At 39.0% G+C, this 26858-nt stretch overlaps 1 protein-coding gene across 3 annotated transcripts in view; it reads left to right on the top strand.

Moving 5' to 3' along the window:
* Positions 1-22007, top strand: part of phkb (phosphorylase kinase, beta) — a 92126-nt gene extending 70119 nt beyond the window's left edge. For 2 of the 3 annotated variants that reach the window (XM_053229420.1, XM_053229418.1), the window contains 15 exons: positions 2397-2480; positions 3692-3796; positions 3964-4046; positions 4294-4384; positions 4882-4940; positions 5152-5314; positions 5432-5513; positions 6545-6602; positions 11794-11884; positions 14198-14400; positions 15304-15438; positions 16222-16351; positions 17658-17765; positions 17870-18010; positions 19870-22007. In XM_053229420.1, the coding sequence (XP_053085395.1) occupies positions 2397-2480; positions 3692-3796; positions 3964-4046; positions 4294-4384; positions 4882-4940; positions 5152-5314; positions 5432-5513; positions 6545-6602; positions 11794-11884; positions 14198-14400; positions 15304-15438; positions 16222-16351; positions 17658-17765; positions 17870-18010; positions 19870-20007 (1671 nt within the window). In that variant the 3' untranslated portion in view covers positions 20008-22007. Of the gene's footprint in view, positions 1-2396; positions 2481-3691; positions 3797-3963; positions 4047-4293; positions 4385-4881; positions 4941-5151; positions 5315-5431; positions 5514-6544; positions 6603-8851; positions 8943-11793; positions 11885-14197; positions 14401-15303; positions 15439-16221; positions 16352-17657; positions 17766-17869; positions 18011-19869 lie in introns of all 3 variants that reach the window. The other variant, XM_053229419.1, reaches the window with a different exon arrangement.
* The last annotated feature ends 4851 nt before the right edge of the window (positions 22008-26858 follow it).

Raw genomic sequence — 26858 nt, 5'->3', positions numbered from 1 at the left:
GTCTCACTCGAAGACAAGCGCACACCTGTCCCACTCAGACATGCCCAAGTCTGTCTCATTCAGACACGCCCACACCTGTCTCACTCGAAGACACGCCCACACCTGTCTCACTCGAAGACACGCCCACACCTGTCTCACTCAGACACGCCCACACCTGTCTCACACAAAGACACGCCCACACCTGTCTCACTCAGACACGCCCACGTCTGTCTCACTCGAAGACACGCCCACACCTGTATCACTCAGACACGCCCACACCTGTCTCACACAAAGACACGCCCACACCTGTCTCACTCAGACACGCCCACGTCTGTCTCACTCAGAGACAAGCCCACACCTCTCCAACTCGAAGACAAGCCCACACCTGTCTCACTCGAAGACACGCCCACACCTATCTCACTCAGGCACGCCCACGTCTGTCTCACTCAGACACACCCACGTCTGTCCCACTCGGACACGCCCACACCCGTCCCACTCGAAGACACGCCCACACCCGTCCCACTCGAAGACACGTCTACACCTGTCACACTCGAAGACACGCCCATACCCGTCCCACTCGAAGACACGTCTACACCTGTCCCACTTAAACTCACCCACCTGTCCCACTCATAGATACATGCTGTCTTACTCAGATCCATTATCATCACTGATACTCTCTCTACACACACCAGTCTACTAAAGTGCATCGTCTTCACACACACCGGTGTGTGTTTGTGTGTTTTGTGTGATTCTTGGCAGTTTCTCCACAGCAAGGGTCTGCGTGTGTGTCTGTGTGTATCTGTATCTGTATCTGTGTGTATCTGTGTGTATTCGTGTGTGTGTCTGTGTGTATCTGTGTGTGTATCTGTGTGTATTCGTGTGTGTATTCGTGTGTGTATCTGTGTGTATTCGTGTGTGTATTCGTGTGTGTATCTGTGTGTGTATCTGTGTGTGTATCTGTGTGTGTATCTGTGTGTGTATCTGTGTGTGTCTGTGTGTATCTGTGTGTATCTGTGTGTCTGTGTGTGTCTGTGTGTGTGTCTGTGTGTGTGTCTGTGTGTTGTGCCAAGCTGAATGTCCCAGAGACACACAGCTCCATCTAGTGGTGCTCTAATACCATCACAAATTCTGACAGCGTACACATCGAGCAAAACACACACACACACACACACACACACACACACACAGAGGTTTCCCTGCAGAGATATGACGACAGAATATAGATTTTATACAGCAGTGTGGCTCAGACTGAGCATCTCACATTCCCCCACATTCTTCTCTCTCTGTCTATTTCTCTCAATTTCTGTGTCCTTCATTTTGTCTCTCTTTTTTTCTTTCTCTCTCTCCTTCTGTCTTTCTGTTCTCCATGTACGGAGTGTACCGAGTAGAAAAGCTATATGGAGTTGAGATATAAACAGAGAAGTGATACCTGCTGTGTTATTGATATGAGTGACGTCACTGAGAGAAATGATGAGCTCTGAGGAGAGAGAGAGAGAGAGAGAGAGAGAGAGAGTTGAGATTTCTCTCAGGTTCTGTGGAAAAGAATTTTAAAGCTTGTGCACCAAAAACCTGCCACCCATGGAGAAAGTGTAAAGCCTGGATTATACTTGCTTTTATCTACACGTGCCCAAGATGGCTGACGCATTTGCGTCCTGCGGCTGTTTGAAGCATCACTTGTGCACGTCCTCAGAATTATCACAACACCAGCATAAATAGTGGAGGCCGTATGAGACACTGTGTCCCCAGCTGACTAAACAAACTAGCGTTGTGGCTCAAATCGCATGCTTAGCTGTCTATTCTAGACCGTTATGGAGTAGTAACATTACGTGGTTTTCTGTTAAGGTTAATGTTTGAATTTTTGAATTCATATCTACAGAAAGCTGTTCTGCGTACCAGTGTTCATGGGTTTTCTAGTTAGTTAATACCTTCCAGTGTAAGGTCAGAGTTTCTGTGTTGAGACACAGCTCATGACAACAATCACGACAACGGCGGAAAGTTTTAACAGAGCTTGTCAGAGTGATTAAAGTCTTTGTGGATGAAATTGCTAAAAGTTTTACAGTTCAGTTTGGAGATAAGATGGACAAGGACGATTTGGCTTTTCACTTTTAAATCTGTAAGATGTTCGTAAAGTACGCAGGCGATCTCAGGGCTGTGTACGTGAGACGAGTTTAATATTTCACTTCAGAAAATATGAGTTTGTCTCTTACTAGACTTACACAGTCTTACTACTGTGTGTGTGTGTGTGTGTGTGTGTGTGTGTGTATATAATCCTTACACACTTCCTGTGTGTGTTTGTGTGCGCTGCATTGTGCGCTCATATCGATTACTATATACAACTGCAGTTTGTACAGTTGTACAGCATGTATCATGAGTGTGTGTGTGTGTGTGTGTGTGTGTGTGTGTGTGTGTGTTTCCAGGCGTATCGTTTCTTGGCCATCAATAAGAAACTCGGTCTAAGTGGACGTCCAGAGAGACCGGTGGGCTGCATCGGGACCTGTAAGGTACAGACACACACACACACACACACACACACACACACACATAGGTTAGTGGCTTAAGACATATAATAAGATGTATGTGGCTATTTTTCCCCCTTGGATGCGGTTGTCACGGCAACAGCAAAGCACCACCCATCCCACACACTTTCAGAGCACCTCAGCAGCCATTTTGTTTAGTAGAACACTACAGAAGATGAAATCATCCATAAATTATAAGCTCTGCATCAGTTCATCCCACTTATTGCACGCATTCTGCCAAAATATTTGATTATGCGACACAGAATAATAATTCAAAATGATTTAATTACAGGTACAAACTTCTACTAAAGAAATACAGACCATTGAAACATGCACAGCTGCACAGAGAAGAAGCTCAGAACCTTCTAGAGTTGCCGCTGGTCTGTTCACGTTCGACTTGTGTAGCATTTAAACTTCACTGGAAATTTGTGATCTTGATATCAGACACGAAACACACGATAATCTCACTGCTGAGGTGTTTAACGTCATGAGAATGAAGCTCAGAATAAAGTTCCAGAATAAAGTCAATAAAATTACTACTGTTATTATTACTGTTATTAGCATGTTCTGTTAAATTACAGTTATTAGCATGTTAGCAGAAACAATAGGTGTCACTAAAACGTTAGAGTTAGTCTTAAAGAAACTCGGCAGTTATTATCTTTAATCTCAACCCTGAGGTAAAATATTTGTCTGTCTTTCCTTGCGTGTCCGTCTCGTATGAAGGACACAGCGAGATAAAATCAGTTATTAGTGGAACCACACACACACACACACACACACACACACACACAGATTTAACGTCTCCCTGAACATAAAAGCTTGGTGTTTAAGTGACTCCTTTTTTAACAGCCTGATTCTAATGATTTGTGCGTCTATATAAAACTCATTTGGGGGCGGAGCTACATATGATTTCATTTTGTGATGTCACTAAATAAGCTTCAAAGCTTTGGACCAATCACGTCTCAGGCGTGAAGTTCAAGGAAGCCGCAAAACCTGTGCACTAGACTAGGTTGCTATGGTAACCTTGGATTACTTGCTATGTAGTTTAAAAGCAGTTAGCTAATCTTAATGATATTAAGCTGTTAGGGCTGGACGTGGGGGTGTTTCCTGATTTGCATATTCATGCATATTCAAAGATCTCAGTAGAGGTTGTAGAAAAAATGTTTTTTGTTGTTTTTTTTGTTCTTTTATTTCAGATTTATCGCATCCTGGGGAAGACGGTGGTGTGTTACCCCATCGTTTTTGACCTCAGCGACTTCTACCTGTCTCAGGATGTCATGCTGCTGATCGATGACATCAAGGTGAGCTGATGTGATGTCACACCTGGCCGAACTCTCAGGTCATGTGATCTGTTTGAGAAACGCTGAATTAAAATCATTTACATTCAGGTAGAATTTACAGATCCCGTGTGTGTGTGTGTGTGTGTGTGTGTGTGTGTGTGTGTGTGTGTGTGTGTGTGTGTGTGTAGAACGCCCTACAGTTCATTAAGCAGTGCTGGAAGATGCAGGGTCGCCCGCTGTTCCTCGTTCTCATCAGAGAAGATAACATCAGGTATAAAGTCATTTACAATATTACTGCAATAATATTTACAATTTATTTGAGTTTAATTTAATTTGAGTCTGTTTATTTCTGTATAGCTGCGTGGTGACAATGTCCACTGTTAAAGCACTATAGAAATAATATTGAATTGATTTGAATTGAATCAAGTACGACTCGCTTTATAACCAATCGCACTCAATAAAATGCACCACTTTCTATTTTTATTTTGAACTGTTTAATGTGTCTCGGTGTCCTGTAGGGGGAGCCGCTTCAACCCCGTCCTGGACATGCTGGCCTCGTTCAAGAAGGGCAACATCGGAGGGGTCAAAGTTCACGTCGATAGGCTTCAGGTGAGCTCCTGACTCTCTCGCTTTTTTTTTTTTTCTTCTCAACAATGTGCAGTATGTACGATTAGAGATGACAAGCGTATAACACATTTTATTTTAATAATAATCCGTATTAATGAGTGAAATTTAGGCTGAAACGATGTTTCGAAGTGGCAGTGTTTATTTCAGATTTTGAAAAGAACAGAAATGTATTAATCTATTGAGTGATTAATAATGATGAACTTGACCACAGACATAAACCAAGGTTAAAAAAATTATTCCTCTTTCACACACTTTTAATATCTTTAACTGTAAACGTATAAAGTGTGAACTGTTCCTTTTATTTTCTTAAGCAAACAAATGATAAAAATAAATAAATACATGAATACATAAATATTTTAATTGATTAATTAAGATGAAGAGTGCTGAGATAATGTTTGTATTTTTAATCTGTGTTTAGTTGTAACTGGTACATTGAACAGTGTATTGACTCGTGTGTGTGTGTGTGTGTGTGTGTGTAGACTCTGATCTCCGGAGCCGTGGTTGAGCAGCTGGATTTTCTGCGTGTCAACGAGGCAGAGTAACAACCAACCTGATCTTATTAATAATAATAATAATAATAATAATAATAATAATCCTTAAAGGAGTGTACGTAAAGAAAGGAATCAGCTGAGACGTGTTTAATGTGTAAAACCTTTTATTCTTTTACTGAAGTAATACTTCAGTGTAGCACTGTGAAGTGTAATCCTAATCCAATCCCTTGTTGTGATTCGTGTTTCTCCTCCTTGAAGGATTCCTGAGTTTAAGAGCTTCGAGGAGCTTGAGCTGCCCAAACACTCGAAGGTGAAGCGGCAGACGAGCACGCCGAACGCCACGGACCTGGAGCAGCAGCCCGAGATCGACATCGACGAGTGGAGGAACAAACCCACGCACGAGATCCTGCAGAAGTTCAACGTGAGTCTCGCGTGAAGCGTTTAGACGAGCTGATTAAAGTGACGTAGCTTCGTCCTGTGTGACTTGAGTGTGTGTGTGTGTGTGTGTGTGTGTGTGTGTGTGTGTGTTTCCTGACAGGACTGTGGCTGTCTCGCCAGCCAGGCGCAGCTCGCCAGTATTCTCCTGAAGAAAGAAGGTCCAGACTTCTTCAGCAGAGACGGTACCATCACACACACACACACACACACACATATATATATATACAATATATGTGCTTATATTGTGTCTAGCTAACAGATGGACAGATAGATACAGACTGACAGATAGATTAAATGAATAAATATTAAAATCCATAGATAGATAGATAGATAGATAGATGAGTAGATGAATGAATGAATGAATGAATGAATAAATAAATAAGTAAATAAAGGCATTAGACTCTAATTCTAGTCTTGAAAGAATGAATAAAGAAAGAAAGAAAGTAAAAAAGAAAGGCATTTGCCTGTAATTCTATTAATCAGTAAATAAACACAACAGCTGTTGCTATAATAAATGTCAAATTAACTTTATTAAAGAATAAATATTGTTATAAATATAATGATGTTAAATAATAATTAAGTGGGTAAAAATATAAGGAAAGTACTTTTAGGTACTTTATAAAGTGATTCTACATAAATCATTCTGATGAGACATTTAATAACTTGTATTTTTTTAGTGTTTTCAGTTGATACAGTAATCACTTGACGAGCAGGAAATAAAACACCAGATTTGAACTTTATGTTGTTTTATGTTTGCAGAAATAAAGTATTTATCAATAACAACGTGAGAATGCTAGTAAAAACATGTTTAACTTTACTGTTAGAATACAATTATTTTAAATTAACTTTGTCAAAGAAATATAATTTAGAAAAAACTCCTCTGTCCTGAAGACTTTCCTGTGTTCTGAAGCTCTGATACTGGAGACTCCTTCCATAAATAAACATCTCATTAAAAATAAAAAAAAAAAAAAACTTGACCACATCAATGATTAAAGCTTTTTGTTTGTTAAACAAGAGTTTTTTTTAATCTGTTGATTAGATTATGTGAAGCGTCCGCAGTACAGGTCCCTGTGAATCAGCTGTTGCTATGGAAACAATGATGTGTTAGAACGAGTGCATTAATCCACACGCACACCTTCTGACCAATCAGATTCAAGAATTCAGCTGTGCTGTGGTAAAAAGACGAATAATCTCGTTTTTTTTGCGTTTCCAGAGTACCTGAACGCCGAGTTGGAGCGGATCTACAGGAGGGCAGGCAGCAGGAAACTCTGGTCAGATTTCACTTCTTCACGTCACACACCAAAACACACACACTACTGAATGTTAACGTCTTCCTCAAAGCCTTAATTACACTATAAGGACAAAAGTTTGTGCACCCCTGACCATCACACCCGTATGTGCTTGTTGAACATCATTTTCCAGATTTATTCCCCGTGTGTTTGTTGTTATAATGAGCTCCACTCTTCTGCGAAGGCTTTCCACTAGATGTTGGAGCGTGGCTGTGGGGATTTGTGTTCATTCAGCTACAAGAGCATTAGTGAGGTCAGGCGCTGATGTTGGGATGTCGAGGAGGTCTGGGGTTCAGTCGGTGTTCCAGTTCATCCCAAAGGTGTTCAGTGGGGTTGAGGTCAGGGCTCTGTGCAGGACAGTCGAGTTCTTCCACTCCAACCTTCACACACCATGTCTTCATGGAGCTCGCTTTGTGCACAGGGGCATCGTCATGCTGGAGCAGGTTTGAGCCTCTTAGTTCCAGTGAAGGGTGCGTCTCAATCAGCTCCCTAGCTTGTGAATCAGTAGATCGCGTACACGAGTTCGGGCGCTGGTAAGGATACACACTGGGACACTGATGACTCAATTTCCTGCGCTTGACGATGTACTCGTGCTGTAAAACGTCACAACGTCATCTTTCTGACATTAATAGAAATTTGTTAGTTTAATCACGCACATTTCTGGCATGGTACTTCAAGCTGGATCGTAGGCTAGCTAGTGGATTTTTTCAAATCATTAAACACATAAAAGTCGTTAGACTCAACCAAACTGTACACAGAACATCAGATCAAGTAAGTAATCATTTGAGAGCTACAACAACAACAAGCTACTTACATTTGTAAACGAAGTTAGCTGAGATTTCGTCCACCATTTTTTTCGCGCTTAGAGACTTCAGTAAATATGACGTCATTTCCAGTAAGGGAACGTATTGAACATCGATGCTCCCTGGTTATTGTGGTGCTTTGTGGGATTTTTTAGGGAGCGAACGTTCCAGTGCACTGGAAGGATTTTGCGATTGAGACAGAACTTAAAATGGCCGACTCCCTGATCAGCGCCTCGACTACTGAACTGGACTACTGAACTGCTGAACTAAGGAGCTGATTGAGACGCACCTTTAGACATTCTATACAATTGTGTTCCTCCAACAGTTTGGGGAAGAAGCACATATGGTGATGGTGATGGTCAGGAGTGCAAAAAACTTATATTTGGCCATTTAGTGTTTATCTCAGATCCTCCAGTCTTCATCTCAGTCTCAGCTCTGAACATTTAATGTACTTTCAATTCAATTCAATTCAATTTTATTTATAAACAGCTTTAACAGCAGACATTGTCACAAAGCAGCTTTACAGAAATTCAGATATAGATTTAGTCTTTGGTTATACTGTAGCACCTTGAGCAAACTTATTAGCTCATTATTAGCTCATTATTAGCTCTTTACCTACATAATGCCTCATAAGCAGTGAATAATAATAATTATTATTGTGTAAGTATTTATAATAAATACTGGAGAGTTTATATCAGAATAATGAACTGCAAAAACTACGAGATGATATAAAGGATAGTATAGAAAATATTATGAAAAATAAATGATGAGAGAAGGAGTGAAATAGTCTCCAATACTATTCTTAGTGTTTACATGCAGTTAAAATGTAAATTAAAAAAAATAATAAATAATTTATTTGGAAAATATGTAAAAAAAAAAAAAAAAAAAAAATTATGCATAGTGAATTGTGATAGCTTGTTATTTTTGTTGTGTGTTTTACTCGATACAGTAATAACGAAGTCAACATTAAATGAAATATTTCATTGAAAATGTTTGAACAGTAGTGTATATTTCTGAAAGGATATAAAAACTTGTTTAGTGTTTACAAAAAATTAACTAACATTAATATTTCAAACAAACAAACAAACAAACAAGAAACACCTGCTCACACAAATGTAAGTAACGGCATTAGCTTTGAATTTTATCCAGGAACAAGTGACTTCTTTTACAATGCAGCACTTATTCTTAAGCGTATAACAATGCTTTTATTGTTTGTTTTAATTAATTAATTAATTAACGAGTTAATCAAATGTGGTGAAGCTGGAAATCACTATTATATAATTATAAACAAAACATAACAGGCACTAGCGTGATATTTCCACGTATCAACACTTTATTTCTTCTTGTTTGTTCTTTCTGTCTTTTGATTTAAATCTCAATCTCTCCTGTGAAAATGAATTTATTTTCGAACATGTTAACCCGGTGTAGGATGGCGGTGCGCTGCGCAGCAGCCGCTACGCAGAAGTTCGCCAGTTCTATAGCTCCTCATATAACGACCCTGTTGGTCCACGGTAAACAGGTAACGCGCTGTGGGAGTGTCACTGCTTCTGCATGCTTCTTTCTTATAGCTGTCGAAACTGTGAGTGAAACCACCAAGTTTCTCATTAACAGGAGAGCACGCTTCACTGACGAGCTGCGAAGATGATGATGATGATGATGATGATGGTGCATTTTACATTAATTTACACCTGTGATTATCGGGTTCTTGTGTATGATATTAGATCGATAGCTGAAGCTAATAATAACAGACCTGCCAACCTTTACGCCTTGTGCGTCAGAGCTCAGTCGGGTACACTGATATGAGTTTTCACTCAAAAATTCACCAAAAGAATCTTTTTTTCCCCCAATAATATCATCAGATGAGCCACCTGACATATAAAGCTGGAATGACTGCAACGAATTGCGTAGCTGTTTTAAACTCTCTGAAGGAAGCCCCGCCCACTTCCACACATCTCACATTAGTAATCATTCATCTCGTCCCAATAGAGATATTTTTTAAAAAATGTGTTGTTTAACAAAGTAACATCGTTCATGTGCTGTTTTTATCTTTGTTAGGAGATATTTATTTAACATTTGTGTAAGGAGTCTCCAGTGTCAGCGCTTTGTAACAGTCACGATGCTTTAAGAAGTTTATCAGAAGAGGAAAGTCTTCACTAGATTACGCTTTCTGGTTTCTCGGTAAAATGACCGGCTGCATTGTTTATTTAATTAATTAATTTAGAGAGATATTGGCGAGGGAACAACTCGGCTATGACGTAAGTGAGAACAGGAACTAACTCGACTCTCGGTCGTAACGCAACATTAAACCTAACTATAAACCGTTAAAATGCGTGACTCGTGTTAACGGCGTGTTATTCCTCGCAATCGCAAACGTACTGTATGGTTTTTTTGCCTTTTACTTGGGAACTGCACATAATTTCTCTTCTGTGTTGGCAGCTCTGTAATAATAATAATAATAATAATAATAATAATAAAATTATTACTATTATACAAATTTGCAGAAAATGCAGGGAAGTGCAGTTAAGGAGGGAAGATTGTAGCTTTGGAAAACTGATGGAGGGATCAAGGGATAGTCAATAAGTAAAGAAGAATGGAAATAGAAGAGAAAAAATGACTAACTGTCTGTCAATTTAATTTTTTTTGTCTTTTTCATTTAGTGAAGCGTGTTCACTGTCGTGCTGAGCTCCACACCCTCACCACATCCCCATTGCTCATCTTCTTATCAGTTATTTAATTTTAGAGAGAGAGAGAGAGAGAGAGAGAGTTGGGCGATAGGGAAAAGATATAAGATCAATATTTTAGGAAAATACTTTGATAACAAAAATGTGATGACAATTAGGAGTAATTTGGTTATAATTTGGTTCTTTCATAATGAAACTCACTTTATTATCCACGAGGGATTTTTTTCCTGCTGAGAGTTTACATATTAAATTCTCTTACATAAAAGATTTATTAAATATAATACGTTTTTGAAGAAAAAAAAATAGGTACAGTTCTAGACCAAACCAGTCTTATTTATGTAACTGAGTGTATGGTAATCCCCGCCTCCTGTTTTCTGATTGGTTATATATATATATATATATATATATATATATATATATATATATATATATTTTTTTTTTTAATAGCATCACTACATCAGCATGTGTAAACTGAGATTATCGCCCAGCTCTGAGTGTATGTGTCCACTACAAAAAGCAGAAAATTTCCGCATCTAATAAATTAGTGAACATTAAAATACTTATGCTGGAGTCCATTATATGATTTAAAGATATAATTTGAGACTTATTCGCTAAGACTTAAGAAGAATTGGACTTGAATTCCCACTGCACGTTTGTCATTCAGCGCCGCCTCCTACCTGAGGGACAAAGCCGAGAATGCTAATGGCTCATTGTGAAGGCGCGCTGCGTTGGGAACGCTCGTTAATTTAGCCGGTTATTGAAATGCACGCATGGCTGAGCGAGGAGACGGAGGGACGGAGGGACAGCGAGCAGCCTGTGATGGTGGTGAAAATGAAAGCTCATAACAAAGCTTTCAGGAGGTTAAAACACTTCAGGATTGTTTCAGAGTCCTGATGTTAATTCTTGCACCAAACCAGTTCCAGGTCATACGTGGCCTCGTGAATGTAAATGAACCTGTTTTATCAGCACAGGTCCTAAAGTTCAGGATCTGGAGATGTGTTCAATTTTGCTAATTACTCTTACTCGCAGTTAGAGATGGCACGATACCATTTTTTATTTCCTGATAACGATATTGATACTGAAATCTCGAGGATCAGCTGATATCGATATCCATCTGATATTTTATTTAATTTTTTCCTTTAAAAACTACTTAAAATATTTTTTTCCTTAAAAAAAAATTACAGGAGAAAATACATGAATTAGACAAAACTGCTGCTTTTTTTATTCGGTTAAACTCCTCCATTCCACTGCAAATATAATAAAGTATAAATATAATAAAATCAATCCTAACAAATACAATCACGTCTCTTTATGTGTAAACATTTCCAGTCGGAAAAGAAAAACCTTTTCCAAATCCAATTCCAATCTTTTCCGTTCTGTTTGTTACAGGATCGGATTGAATTCCTTCTTCTTTTTTTTTCTCCGATATCAGATCACATTTTTATTTATTTGTTTGTTTTATTTTTTTCTTGGTATCCATGTTGATCCTGGGTATCGGATCGCTGCCGTCTCTACTTGCAGTATTGAAAGAAACAAAAGTTTTCATGAGTGATAAACTTGACGTAAATAAATGACTCACTCCAGGATACTAAATTAACAACTTCCTGCTGTTTTAAGGCCTGTTGATGTTCCTGTTCAGCAGGAATCTGAGTGTTAACCCGTGTGGGATGATGTGTTTCTGTTCACCAGGTCCGTTGTACGTCTCGCTGCCAGTCTCTTAACTAAGCTAGTGGACAGCCTTGCTCCAAGTATTACTAGCATTTTAGTGCATGGCAAGCAGGTAAGTGGGAACCAAGATCAGGAGGCCAAAGAAAGAACCAAGTTTAAAAATTTATAGTGGTAGAAATGGTAGAAATATTTTTAACTTATATGTACATATATATATATAAAAACATTTTAATGTTCACTGATCATTTGTGTATTGTTCGTGTGTTTATTTTTCACTAAATTTACACAACTGCAAGCTAATATGCTGCAAATTCAATACGTTAAATCCCTAACCGTCTCTACACTGCTAACGTAGCGTAGCACACTGCTGATGCTGCTGCTGGTTTATTGTTAGGGGTGAGACGATACGGTGAACAGCTAATATTAGCTAGTTAGTGCAGAGGCACATTACAAAAACAGCGTGGTCAGTGTGTACTCTGCTTAATGATTACCAATTTCTTCATTTAAAAAAAAAAAAATCTATCCTCTTTTTTTTTTTTTTTTTTTTTTAACTTTTTTAAGTTTACACTTTGGAGGTCTTGCAAATTTGTGGGAAAACTTCTGCCTTCAATAGTTTATCAGAACGATTTAGTTTTCTCTAATTTTGTTACTGAAAAAAAAAAAAAAAACAAGACCAGGGGTTATATTGGGATTTGTGAGGACTCCCCTGTTTGATTCAGCACCAGCATTGGGCCTCATTTATCAAACGTCATGTCTGAATGTTTTCGTGGCCAAACCCAAGTAAAAATTCACACCAGATTTACAAAACTTTTTTTTCTTTGTACTCACGCACTTCGATAATCAGCTGTGAATTACCAAGCACATTCATGGCAGATTTACATTCAGCCACGCCCACAAAACTCCATAAAAGGCCAAGCGCACAGAGAGCTGAAAATGACAAAATGGCGAATAAACAGTGAAAGAGCGCCTCCTAAGTGTGGGATGCGCTAAATCTTCCAATAATGCAGCTCAGCCACTGCAGCGCTTCGGCTAAGACAGACACACACCAACTCCTCTTCCTTTCATAGGATGCTAGTACTTTTGTCCTAATTGAAAGGCTAATCTTATTTGTCTATATTTACGGTTTCTTTTCAAGTCATTAACATGAAACAACTGATTTCACAAAATGTTTATTAAATTGGTGTTTAATTGTGAGTAAATACGTGATTTAAACCAGAGTGTAATACGTGTATAATATCACAGTAACTCATCGACAATTATGCGATATGAGTTTGATCTATCGAGTTCACGTGAGTGAGTATTATGATATGTAAATATGCAAAAACTCGGTAGTGAAATGTAGGACACGAATCTTTTTCCCAACTAACTGGATTTTCATGAACTCCACATTTCTTGTGTAAATGTTCCTGTGAACTCTTTATGAATAAATTCGCTCGTATCCAGCGTGATAAATGAGGCCTAATATGGGAACTGCTCAGTTTAATGTATTTTATCATACAGAGTTCTCAGTATTCACATCATGGAAATTATTTTAAAAGCTTCTGTTTCTGTCCTGAAGGCTTCGTTTAGCTCACTACAGTTGAGTCATCAGGCCTCGAGTTTTCTGTTTTAATTCCTTTGTCAGTTTTTGCATTAAATGATAGTAAAATGTCGACTGATTCGTTCTCTGGACAGAACAGGAACATTTTACAGTTTTCTGAAAAATCATTTTGAATCATTTTGTGCAGCTATTTGAGATTTCCTGATCATGGTTCATCACCATACCGATATATCATCCCACCCCCTATACAGTGCATATTTAATATGTGTGTATTATTTACTGTATACTGTACATCCTCTGATGTGTCCTGTGCTCATCTTTACCATTTCTCAGATTAATTGTGTTAGATTTACTGCAGGCCTCTTTTTCCCTCCGATAATCCCGAACTGATTTATTACACTGAATCTCCAGGAGGATGAAATCTGCATATAGATTGCATCCCCAAGATTTTTTAACGGTTTAATAGTCTGAAACATAGTTTTGTTCAGAAAATGGGTCAGTCCACATCGCCAGCGGAGGTCTGAGCCATGCAGGCTGCGTTGCGTAAGCCTTAGAGACGAGACTTACAAAAATAAAAAAGGGATCAAGACCTTCTGGGGGTTTTTATGCTCACAAATCTACCTGCTGTCTGTTTTGGACAAATTGCGGGTCACAGGGCCGAGATTAAAAGCGCTCGGGCTGCAACGTTAAAATGATGCTCTGACACGTTTTATACAAATTAAAAAGAAGTAGAAAGTTGTTTGAGACAGCTGCTGTTAAGAACATGTTTTATGGGTTTAGTGCAGAATTAGTTTGGAGAAGACAGACACATCAGAGCATGGACGTATTAATGTACCATTTGCAGGTTAATGATTTTGAGAATTAACTTTTTTGTTGTTGTACCAGGTGACTCTGGGTCTTTTTGGACACGAGGAGGAGGTGATTTCTAACCCGCTGTCTCCGGCCGTCATTAAGGACATTATTTACAGGAAGTGCAGTCCTCACGGCGAGCGAGAGGCCGTGCTGCAGCAGGAGCTCGTCATCCACATCGGCTGGATCATCTCTAACAGCCCCGAGCTGTTCAGCGGCATGCTCAAGATCCGCATCGGGTAACAAACCCACACGGTCCTGCTCGTTAAACAATTAACTCAATTAAAAAAATTACCAGCTCGTTAATTCTTTTAAAAGACCAACCAAACTCTATGACATAGGAAAGAACTGTCGTATCTAGTTACACCACAGAGCTGTTGAGTTCTGGACTGTGATTGGTCAGAAGGTGTTGATTAATACTCAACTTTTGTAGAAGAAGAAATGTGTTTGTTTAACATTTTTGGAAGGAGTCTCCAGTGTCAGCGCTTTGTAACAGCCAGAAAAGCTGGAACTGTTTGTAAGTTTTCCGAAATCTTCAGGACAGAGGAGTTGAGTTTTTGCAGTTTCTCGGTCACATGACAAGCTGCATGCTTTTTTTGTCTTATTAACTTCAAGAGAGATAAAAAAAAGAGAGGCTGGTGAAGGAACGACTGTTTATAGCTGCTTGTTGAACTTGTTTTGCAGACGTTCCACAATATTAACTGTAAATATAAATGGATAAAACATAGGAAATTTGTTTATTAAATGAAATTTTATTAAATTTTATCTTTAATAAATAAAAAATTGTAATCGAATAAGAGGAATAAAACATTTTGAAGTTATAGGAAAATAATCAACTTCAGAGTGGTTATAGTAACTCCACTTCATACAGTAACAGCAGCCCATCGTTGATTATTTTACTATAACGACACCACACACAGTGATTTATTCTTTACTTATAAACGAATGAAATGTTCATAACGTTAAATGCAGGAGTTTTAATTAGTTTATACTTTAAATAAATCACTCATAGAGGTGTTATGCGATTGGATGTTTATATTCTGCTAAGAACATAAAGTAAGTTACAGTGAGAATTTCTGCAGGAAGAAAATTTGTAGATGGTTTGTTGCATGGAGTGAATTTGGAATTTTTTTGGGGAAAAGGTGGATCATCCAGGCCATGAAACACGAGCTGAAGATTCGTGCAGGAGACATGCCGCCTCAGGACATCTACCAAATGTCACCTAGTGATGTCAAACAGCTGCTGTTGGACGTTCTTCAACCTCAACAGACCGGCAGGTGAAAAATTTATAACGGTTTTACACAACTTCCTGCTGCGTGATCATCCCTCAACATTACACTTCTCATGAAACTCCGACTTTTCAGGGCCATTCCCACTTTCAATTTAATGTTCTAGATGTTCAGTAGAGTTCTAGATGTTCTTCTGCTCTGGTCCTAGTCTGATCAAGTTTACGGACGTGTGTTAAAGCCGACTGCCAGTTTTTCAACCCTGCTACAAATTACAACACTTTAATTTTTTTTTAAAAACCTGAAAACCATCCTTGACTTTTGTCATGTGACAGAGTCTAGCTCTTTTTTTCTTTACATACCTGCTAATTTCATCATCATAACATTAAAGTGTCGTGTCTGGAGTAATTTAATTTACTTTGTTCCAAAGGTGAAGAAGGCTAATAATTAATTTTACTGAATGAATATTGGCTCAGCCTTGTGGTTTTCACCAGCGTAAAGGAATCTGACTGTATCTTTTAATCTGTTTGATTACGATACGCTTTAATCCTTGGGGAAATTTTGTACTTTCAGATACTTTTCAGGACTTTTACTACCTGTCTGAGTAGCTCAGCCCTGCTGGAATTAACTATTTTGTCTAGGTTGGATCAAAATAATCCATTTTGCATTTTTTTCCCCCAATATAAACGTCGGATCGGTTTCTGTAAAGAGCAAGTCATTTTTCCGTCAGGATTCTTTTCTGATCAGCAGATGAAGATGAGTTTGGTTTGAGAGGTTATGATTTATTCAGAAGGTTAGTAAAAACATTAAACGTGTCTTTTTTTTAAATATCAGGTCGTGGCTGAATCGGCGTCAGATTGATGGATCTCTGAATCGTACACCGCTCGGGTTTTACGATCGTGTTTGGCAGATTCTGGAGCGGACGAGTAACGGCATCGTGGTGGGAGGTCTTCACCTGCCTCAGGTAAATTTATCACTGCTTTGATTGAAAGGTATTTGGAAGATGGTTTTACACAACACATCCAACATAAATCGTCATATTGCCAAAATGTTTTATGTGTACCTTAGCTCGTTAGTCTGGGATTCTTGCGTAGATCAGGAAAAGTGTGAAAATTTAAGGCACTGTTTCTACTTAATTACAGAAATTCAGACAATGTCTTTGAAAGAGTATAGATGTTTTGTTCTTGAAGTTTGGATATTAGGAGTTCTTGCGAAATGAATATAACCAAAGCAGGACCAGAAAATTGTCAATGGAAAAAAGTTTCAGTGAATCCAAAAATCCAACAAAATTAGCAAGAAATCCTCCAATTTGGTGCAGCTTTAGCTGTGATTCAGTACGAGTATTTTCTCTTTATGTTCTTACATTAAATGATTATTATATTATTTATTAAATTATTGATGATAATAATATTTATACATATTTAATAATACAATTGTTTTAAGAATTATTATACATATTAATTATTATTTCTGATTTAAGCTTCCTAGTTCAATTGTCCTACTTATACACAATTGTCCTATTTACACATGAAAGTTTTCTTCATTGGTCGTTTGTTTAGGAGGCAGCACACTTGCCCTTGTCCATTTGGTTTCTACAAAGCCAGCTAACACACTATTTATAAGTAATAATGTAATTTAGTCTCCTGACTAACTGCACACCATTTTATGGAATAAGTTATAATCGAGTCAGAAAGTTGTGTATAAGCTATCATGTTGGCATTTTGCTAAAAATTCCTTTTTTGTTCTTCTGTGCTGCAGTTTGAGCGATCGTCCATTCAGAGCTCAGTGCACCCAAAGCAGTTGTGTTATTGGTTGAGGATACAAATGTGCAGTGATGTGGGATATCAGGGAGGGGGCAAATACTTTTTTTTTAAAAAAAAAATAACACTTTAATGGTGAAATAGCAAACTTCAATTTCAATTCAATTTTATCTGTATAGCGCTTTTAACAATGAACATTGTCACAAAGCAGATTTACAGAAATCTATAAAGTCCCTGAGACGACATGAGGAAGAAACCTTGAGAGGAACCAGACTCAAAAGGGAACCCAGTCTCACCTGGGTGACACCAGATAGTGCGATTATAAATCATTCTCTTCTATAACTGTGTACTTTTGGTCAAAAAGTGCAATTGTGTAACCAGAAGAAACTTCAGAAGACGGCTTGTCCTCGTCCTTCCTTCGAATTATGAATATTGTGAATATTGTGATGTATCACATAACTGATTATTGGCTCTTATCTTCACAACACACACAACTTTTCCCCTCTTTAGCAACCCACTCTGTCTGATATGACCATGTACGAGATGAACTTCTCCCTGCTGGTGGAGCACACGCTGAAGAACATCGTGCTGCCCGAATACAGACAGATCATTGTGGAGGTGAGGCTCTGGTTAAAGCACATGTTTATGCATTACAGGACAAATCAGTAAAGTGTGTGTGTGTGTGTGTGTGTATGATGTGGTTCTCCTCCGGTTCTTCCCAGCTCCTGATGGTGGTGTCTCTGGTGCTGGAGAGAAATCCCGAGCTGGAGTTTCAGGAGAAGGTGGATCTGGATCACCTGGTGAGAGAAGCCTTCAGTGATTTCCAGAGGGATCACGAACGAGCCAATCTGGCTCAGAGTCAGGTGAGTGAGCTATCATCACCATCACTATCACCATCGTCACTACCACTACCACTATCACTATCACCAACATCATGACCACTATCATTATTCAATTCAATTCAATTCAATTCATTTTTATTTGTATAGCGCTTTTTCACAAAGGTCATTGTCTCAACATCATCACCATCACCACCATCGTTATCGCCATTATTATCGCCACCACTATCATCGCCACCACTATCATTATCACCATCACCACCATCTCCATCACCATCGTTATCGCCATTATCATCACCACCACTATCATCACTATCACCACCATCATCTCCATCACCATTATCACCACCACTATCACCATCACCACTATCACCATCACCACCACTATCACCATCACCACCATCATCTCCACCACCATCATTATCACCATTATCACCACCATCATCACCACTATCCCCATCATCACCATCATCTCCACCACCATCATTATCGCCATTATCACCACCATCATCACCACTATCATTATCACCATCAACACCATCATCTCCATCACCATCATCACCACCACTATCACCATCACCACCATCATCTCCATCACCATCATTATCGCCATTATCACCACCATCATCATCTCCATCACCATCGTTATCATCACCACCACAATCACCATCTTCTTCATCATCATTGTCATCATCATCATCATTACCACAATTATCACTATCATCATCACTACTATCCCCATCATCACCACTAATACCATCATCGCCATCATCACTATCACCATTATCACCATTATCATCTTCACCATCATTACCACTATCATCACCATCATCATCTTCACCATCATTACCACTATCATCACCATCATCATCGCCATTATCACCATCATCGCCACTATTACCATCACCATCATCGTGACTGTTACCATCATCACCACTATCATTATCATTATCACCATTTTATATTCCATTTTATATATATATATATAAAATGGAATATAAAATGGTGATTCTGATGATGGTGATAGCGGCATCACCATATATATTTTATATATTATATATTATATAATATATAAAATATAAATAAAAAAAAAAACATATATATATATATATATATATATATATATATATATATATATATATGTTTTTTTTTTAATTTATATTTTATATATTATCTGATTACCATTATCACCATTGCCACTATCACCATCACTGCCACCGTCACCATCACTATGACCGTCTCCTCCACTACCACCATTGCCACTATCACCATCACCATCGCCACCATCACCACCACCATCACCATCACCATCACCATCATCACCACCATCGCCGCTATCACCACCACCACCATCATCGCCGCTATCACCACCACCACCATCGCCGCTATCACCACCACCACCATCATCGCCGCTATCACCATCATCATCACCGCTATCACCACCACCATCGCCGCTATCACCACCACCACCATCGCCGCTATCACCACCACCACCATCATCGCCGCTATCACCATCATCATCACCGCTATCACCACCACCATCGCCGCTATCACCACCATCACCGCTATCACCATCATCATTGCCGCTATCACCATCACCACCATCACCATCATCATCGCCGCTATCACCATCATCATCACTGCTATCACCACCACCACCATCACCATCATCACCACCACCACCATTGCCGCTATCACCATCATCAGAATCACTGTCATCACTAACACCATAACCATTATCATCACCATCATCACCACAACCACCACCACTATCCCGTTTTCATGTTATATTAATAATTGTTTACAATTATTGATTCCACAAGGCCATGTAAATAATAATAATAATAATAATAATAATAATAATAATAATAATAATGTTACAGATGGAGATGGAGGCGTTCTATAACACTCCTCCACTGGGGAAGAAAGGAACCTCCAGCTATCTGACTAAAGCTGTGATGATCCAGCTGCTGCAGGGGGAAGTGAAGCCCTGCAAGGACGACCCCTGCTCCGTCAGCTGAACACACTTTCCTTTTTATCTTTTCTCTCTCTCTCTCTCTCTCTCTCTCTCTGTGTGTATGTTCCTTCTCTCAGTCCATCCTTCTGTCTTTAACATTTTTATTTTTAGCGTCTAGAGCGTACTCAACCTTTGCACTTCCTCTTGTACATTTTTAAACTGCACTGTTACACTGATTTTTTAAAAACCGGAGAGCTCAGTTCACCTCCTGACCCTCTCATCCCACACCTTCCTCATTTTCTCAGTTTCTCTTTAGTTTACGCCACATAATGCTTTAGTTTTTCGATTTGGCCTCTGATGACCCAGTTTACAAGTCACACCGTTAAAAAAAAATCGGTTATACAACATAGTGCTATTATTATTGTGAGCAAAATATTATCAGTAAGCTCCATGATAAGCAGGATTTTAGGCAGCGCGTGTCGCAGAATGTAATTTTGTCTCGTTCACAGCACCATACGGAGATAAGCTCCGCCCACTTGACATGATAGATGCAATTCCATTGGCTCATATTTCCAACATGGCTCTGGTGCTATTTAGGCAACGGTCACTCAGCATCAGACGGTAAAGATATTTACATTCATTCTAAAATAAATTTTAAGCGATAGCTAGGAAACAAAACCGAACCAGCAATCGGGTGTTAAATACTCCAGCTAGCGAACTAGCATCACACCAAGGGGTTGCCATCACTACATAAAGTTTAAACTATTAAACTAAATAAAGTCTGAGGCATCTCCGCGGGAACTAAACATTATTTACACGAGCTAGAAAGCTCGACGTCAAGGTTTTTTAGTAAAGCCGACGTCGGTTTTAATGGCTATTTGCAGTTAAAATAATTTATTTATATGAAATATTGTGATAAGATCGTAGCATGAGATCAAGGGTAATATATTCTTAGTGATAGTTTTATTTCTACACACTTTATACACACTCAAACTGATGTTTCTCATATCGATTGTATTAATTCTGCTCTGGTCTGCTGTCGCTAGTTTATTGTTTTACTCTCAGTGTGTGTTTGCAGTACAGCTAGCATCAGAGTCAGATAGAGAGCATGTTAGCATTACTGTGGTTGAAAATGCGAAAAGTAGAATCAGGTCAATCCAAGCGCGTAGGCTAGTTAGCTAGCTAACGTTAACCAATAACACAGAATAAAGCTAACGCGTAACCCTAAAGAGTTAGCTGATCCCACCCACTGAGGGTGAGTGACAGGTGAGCTTACCATGAATTAAAACAGCCAAGCAATTAATGTGCAAATATTTTATTTTATTGTTATTATTATTAAAAGAATTCCAGAATTTTACAAATTAAATGTAAGAGTACAACAGGACAGCAATTCAAAACATAAGGGAAAATAAACGCAAATAAAATTTGAAAGTTATTTTTCGATGTAATTTTGGATAATTACATGGCATTCAGATTTTTAACCTTAACCGTTACTATTTGCGTGTTTATGTTACGTGTGATAATGAAAAGAAGCATCGTAAAACCGAACACTCTGAATGTCTTTAGTGTGCTGCTGTAAGTTACACTGAGTTATTTTGTAAAATTATCATTATTCATTTATGGCAGATGTATAATTTTGGCTCGTTTGATTCACCATATGTAGTTCCACACTTACATCAGCCTAAAAAAAAAAAACTAAACACTGTGAACAGTTTTCTGCCTCCTGGTGGAAATTTCCGTGCGTCTCACTTCTCTCTGCATGTGGATTTTTTGTTGCATGATGGCATTTCAGTGGTCAGATGGAATGATGAGATGTCTGAAGTTCAGCACTTAATCTTGGTAAAATATAAAAGGTTATTCTACAATTTTATGTTTAAAAGGATTTTCGCCGCTTTAGCTGACCTTTCCTAGTCCTAAAGTGCCGCTGAAATGTATTAAAGCTGTGTGTTGAATTGTTTTGTGTGTGTGTGTGTGTGTGTGTGTGTGTGTGTGTGTGTTTTCTCCCTGAAGATGTTTTACAGACCCTTAAGTATAGAAATGAAATAAATGCTAATCTGAAGTGCACACTGAAGTGTTCTGGTCTTTTCAGTCCTTGACTGGCCAGGTTTGTGTGTGTGTGTGTGTGTGTGTGCGCGTGAATATGTGTCTCTGTGTGTGTGTGTGTGTGTGTGTGTGTGTGTGAGTACTTGATAGATGGAATGAGTCAGGTAACCTTGCCAAGAAAAAAAGCCAACAAATAATTAAAAAAAAAAATCAACTGAGTGCAAAAATTTGTGCCCTTTATGGTTTTTGAATAGAAAAATCTCTAATAGTTTATCTACAAAACATGGGTGTAACCCAACACCAAGATAACAATCTAAATCGCATGGCAAAATCTACAGAAATCTGTCTGTGAAGACGTTTCGGATATGAAACTGGCTAGAAGCAGGAAAGTTACCTTGAGATCTGGCGGTAAGGAATACATTTCTGAAAGTGTTCCTTACAATTCATTACACTAACAGCAATCCTAGTATGTATGACAGGCATAATAAAGAACTTCTGGCAGTAAATGGACTCATTCAGAGTTCCTTTAGAGCAGCAATGTCAAAGTCATTTGAGGAAATGAGCCACATTATACTCAATCCAATATCAAGTGGGCGGGACCAAAAAAATCACTTCAGTGACTGATAACCCATCAACAACTCCATACAATCTGATTGCACACATCCACGTGTTAATTACAAACCCCTGTGTATCTGCTCATTCAGAGGAGAGCTGGTTCAGGCCACACTGGTTTGAGCTGACATGAAGGCTACGGTAACTCAAATAAGCACTCTTTGCAGATGTGGTTAGCTGAAAAGCATCTCAGAACATGCCAAACCTTGAGGCAGATGAGCGACAGCAGCAGAAAACCACATCGGGTTCCTCTCCTGTCAGCCAAGAACATGAAGCTGAGGTTACGGATTCACCCAAACTGGGCACGTTCACACACAAACACTACTTTAGTTCTTTATAAATCAAATGTTAGTTGATTTCAAAATAAAGTGCATTAGCTAGCTACGTTAGTTACCTCAGATCAAGTACAAATAAAAAATAGAAATATAAATAAATGAAATACTGGACCATATTTGGATCGTGTATTACATTGCAGTTTTGCTTTTCTTCTTTTGTGCGTTAGTGCCACAATTTGAGACTAAAAATACAAAAAAAATATCTTATGTATGAGATCTTGTGGCTCAACTGGATGAGCATTGCCTTTGGGTCAGGGGGTTGATGGTTCAATCCCCCCATCAGGGGTCAATGGTCTGAGAGGCAACACACAATGTGTGAGAATGGAGAAATAAATAACAATAAAAATAAATAAAAGAGAGTTCAGGCAACAACATCCCTGTAGAATGGTGCCATGATTTGTAACAGATGACCAGAGAACCTGAAGGTAAAGTGCTTGTGTTTCTTAAAAAAAAATTAACTTGCTTATTCCATCATTTACCCAGAATGCTTTCATCCTGGACTCTGCTGTAATGTTGACTCCCTTCCCAAATGATATCGTAAAATTTGGTTAATAAAGTGTGTACAATGAGAAATGAGTGCTACTAGGATACTTTGGTTAATTATATGCTGCGTACTGAAATCAGCTCCTTACAGTACATACCAAACAGCTGTTCTTTGTGTAAAGCTCTGCCCGTGTCCCTCAGTGGTGCAGAGGTTAGAGTTGAGCTTCTACCAGGTGGAGGTTGTGGTTGGGTCTGGATTTAAACACTGCATATAAAATCACTATTACTGCTAATTAAACAAAGACCTGAAAATATGAGCCTCCTTGCATATATTTCACAAAAAAAATAAAAGCCAAACGAGCGCCTCCACTTTAACAGAGGAACCCATTTTTAAACTTTTCCCAGAAATGACACAGGTACAGCACACCAACTGCTCCATCAGTGTGTTGGTCAGCAGTGCTCTCACATCTGTGCTTCCTGTTACTGAGAGAATCTACATGGAGATGACGAGCACCAAACCTCAATCATCTCCTCTTCCATGCTGTTGCACCTCTTTGCGCCATTTATTAAGACCTACAACCTGGTGGTGCAGTGGTTAGCATGATGGCCTCTGGTGCCTGAACTCCTCAGTTCAAGCCTGAGCTTCAACTTTAGCTCGGGGTTACGCATAAAGAAGTGCAAAGTTTTATAAAAAACTAAGCCCAAGCATGAGATCTTGTGGCTCAATTGGATGAGCTATGCCTCTCAGGCGTGAGGTTGCTGGTTCAAACCCCAGCCAGGTCTCAAGGATACGAGCGTGGCAGGTTCAAGAATTGGGTGCTGGAGGGCGTAACCTGAGGGGGGGAATATCCGGGCAGCTGCCCCCCCCAGGGTCTGGTCAGATGAAAAGATGGGGTTATAGAGCTTGGCGAGAGAGCGTCGACTTAGTTTTGCATATAATGGATATGCTGCAAAAACTCTATCACCCACACTTTCCCTGTGGTCTTCAAGAACCACTCTCCACAGCCATTCTGTCTCCACACAACCCCAGTAACGAGCAGGATTTGAACCAACAACCTCTGAGTTTCAAGGCAAGGCTTTTACCACAAAGCCACCAACTCCCACACCAAACCAATGGTGTTGTAGGACCTTTGTCTTTTATAATGGCAAGCATGATGCTTAAAAAAAAAAACCGTAGCCAAGCACCCTTCACAAACAGCGCCTCCAGTGGCCAGTTTTTGCCGAGTCACACAGAAGACAAACGAGACCATAGCACTGCGGTCTTCAGTCCACCAAAAGCACCAAGGCTTTCATTCCAACCAAGCAGGACTCACACCTTGTTCCACTTGTTTAATCAGTTTATCTTGGTCTCCAATCAGCCATCAAGTGTGAAGCTGTTTGGCTGGAATGAAGCCTGCAGCCACACTGACCCTTTGTGGATAAGACTGAAGATCACTGTGAAAGTTGACTGGCTGATGGCGGCCATGATTTTGAAGTAACCCAGTCAGGAATCCTCATACAGAAGATCTGATCAGACTTTGATAACTCCACCCACTATGGATGACCATGGCCCAACCTTAACACACAGCCCCAGAAGCCATCTAATATATCATGTGTGTGTTTGAGGAAATTAAGCTCTGCCGTGCAATCAAATCAATTGGCATGTGGCGGCCATATTGTTTACAAACCTCAACAAGTTTTGTATCATTACTGAGGATCAGAATCTGATGGCCATCTAAAGGGGTTCTAGTCTGACAGAGAAACACTTTGTTACAAGGTTCTACATAGAACCTTTTAAGGGTTCGACATAAACCGCTCATATTTAATGTTAAAATCAGAAATTCACTTTAAGTTAACAATTTCCTGGAGATAATGGAGACAATGGAGAAAGCGCCAGACCAAGGTTCTCATTTCCACATAATCCAGTTGTCATCTTTCTTCTGTACCTTCTCGAAACGAATCATTAAATCAGACAGAACACATTTGCAAATTAACGGCAGACTCCAGAATCATATCTGTGCTCGAGACAGAGCGAGAGAGAGAGCGAGAGAGAGAGAAAGAGAGAAAGAGAGAGGCTATAAAAAGAGTAATGTTTTCCCTCATAAAAGTTAAAAGGGCTTTAAAGTCAAAGCACTGAGGCGTCTCGTAACGACCACTGTGTCTGAAACAGACAGAAATCTTCAGTCTTCTTCTTCTTCTTCGTCAGAGCTGAAGCCATAATGAATTCATGACACGATATAATAACCACAATATTAGCAATTTTATTGAGGTTTATGATTACCACTTCACATTTATAAAGTGGATGAGGTCGAGTCTGTAGCAGGGCTGAGTGAGAGGATGATATAAAATTGTGATAAATTATAATCACAGTACACTTTCCTGAGACACTGTGGATATTGTGATATCTTTTTATTACTTTATTTTAACTGGTTAAAAAAAAAAATTATATTTAAACCTTTAAAGGTGTAAATTTTAAAGATTTGATTTTAAAAAAATTACAAGAAAAATACTACTTTTCAGTGTTAAATATGTATTTTTTTATTTACTACTTTTAATACAAGTTATTTTGTAGACATTAAATAAAGTATCAAACAGGGTTATTTTTTTTTTAATTGTATTTGATTAAAATGATGTTTTTTCAGCCCTAACAGATAAACACAGTAATGAATCCATCTCCGCCCTTACGGCCAGTCTAAACTCGTTTTTCTTTTCTTGTACATTTGACCTGAAAATCAATTTTGTATTCTTCTCAGAAAATCAGCTCGATGTGGGAAAAAAGAAAAAGAAAAAGAAATTGCTGAGACGTGCAGCGGTGTGCGTCTGTCCTACTTCTCCACATCCTGATTAAATCCCGAGTGATCGAGTGCAGCGTTCATTCCCGGCGGCTGATGATGAAACCGCGGCTGATATTTTTACATCCTTAGAGGGTGTATTCGATTTTGAGAAGTTATGGTGAACTCGTCTTACTTTCCTGGACAGCTTTATTTTTAGAAACGTGGGATGCATGGAGAAGGATCCAAGGCTTCTCTACAAGTGCGCACTTTGTTAGACATTACAGGAGCAGACACAGTGATGTTATTGTCTCCAGGTGAGACTTCACCAAATATTCAGTCATTTTAAAACCAATGTTTTGCAGAAGCAGTACCGGCGTTCCAGTCCGGGGTGAATTCTCCTGCCTTGTGCTCAATGTTCCTGGGATTATCTCCAGCTCCATCACGAACCTAACCCTAGATAAAGCGCTTACTGAAAACGAATGAATGTCTGGCAGAAAAGAATTTCAATATATATATGTATTTCCTCGGTGGACAGATTTGTAACACTTTTTCCACACAAACAGCAATAAATGTGGATTAAGGAAGCAATTCCGAATCTCTAACTGGAATCAGCTGGCATTTTATTGACTTTAATTTTGATTCTAAGCTCTAAGTGAGTTTCTCAGGACTCCTGAGGACTCATAAAGGAA

This window comes from Pangasianodon hypophthalmus, chromosome 25 (genome assembly GCF_027358585.1).
Source record: "Pangasianodon hypophthalmus isolate fPanHyp1 chromosome 25, fPanHyp1.pri, whole genome shotgun sequence".
NCBI classification, from domain to species: domain Eukaryota; kingdom Metazoa; phylum Chordata; class Actinopteri; order Siluriformes; family Pangasiidae; genus Pangasianodon; species Pangasianodon hypophthalmus.
Note: the sequence above shows the minus strand (reverse complement) of the source record. Positions and strands in the feature narration are given on the sequence as shown.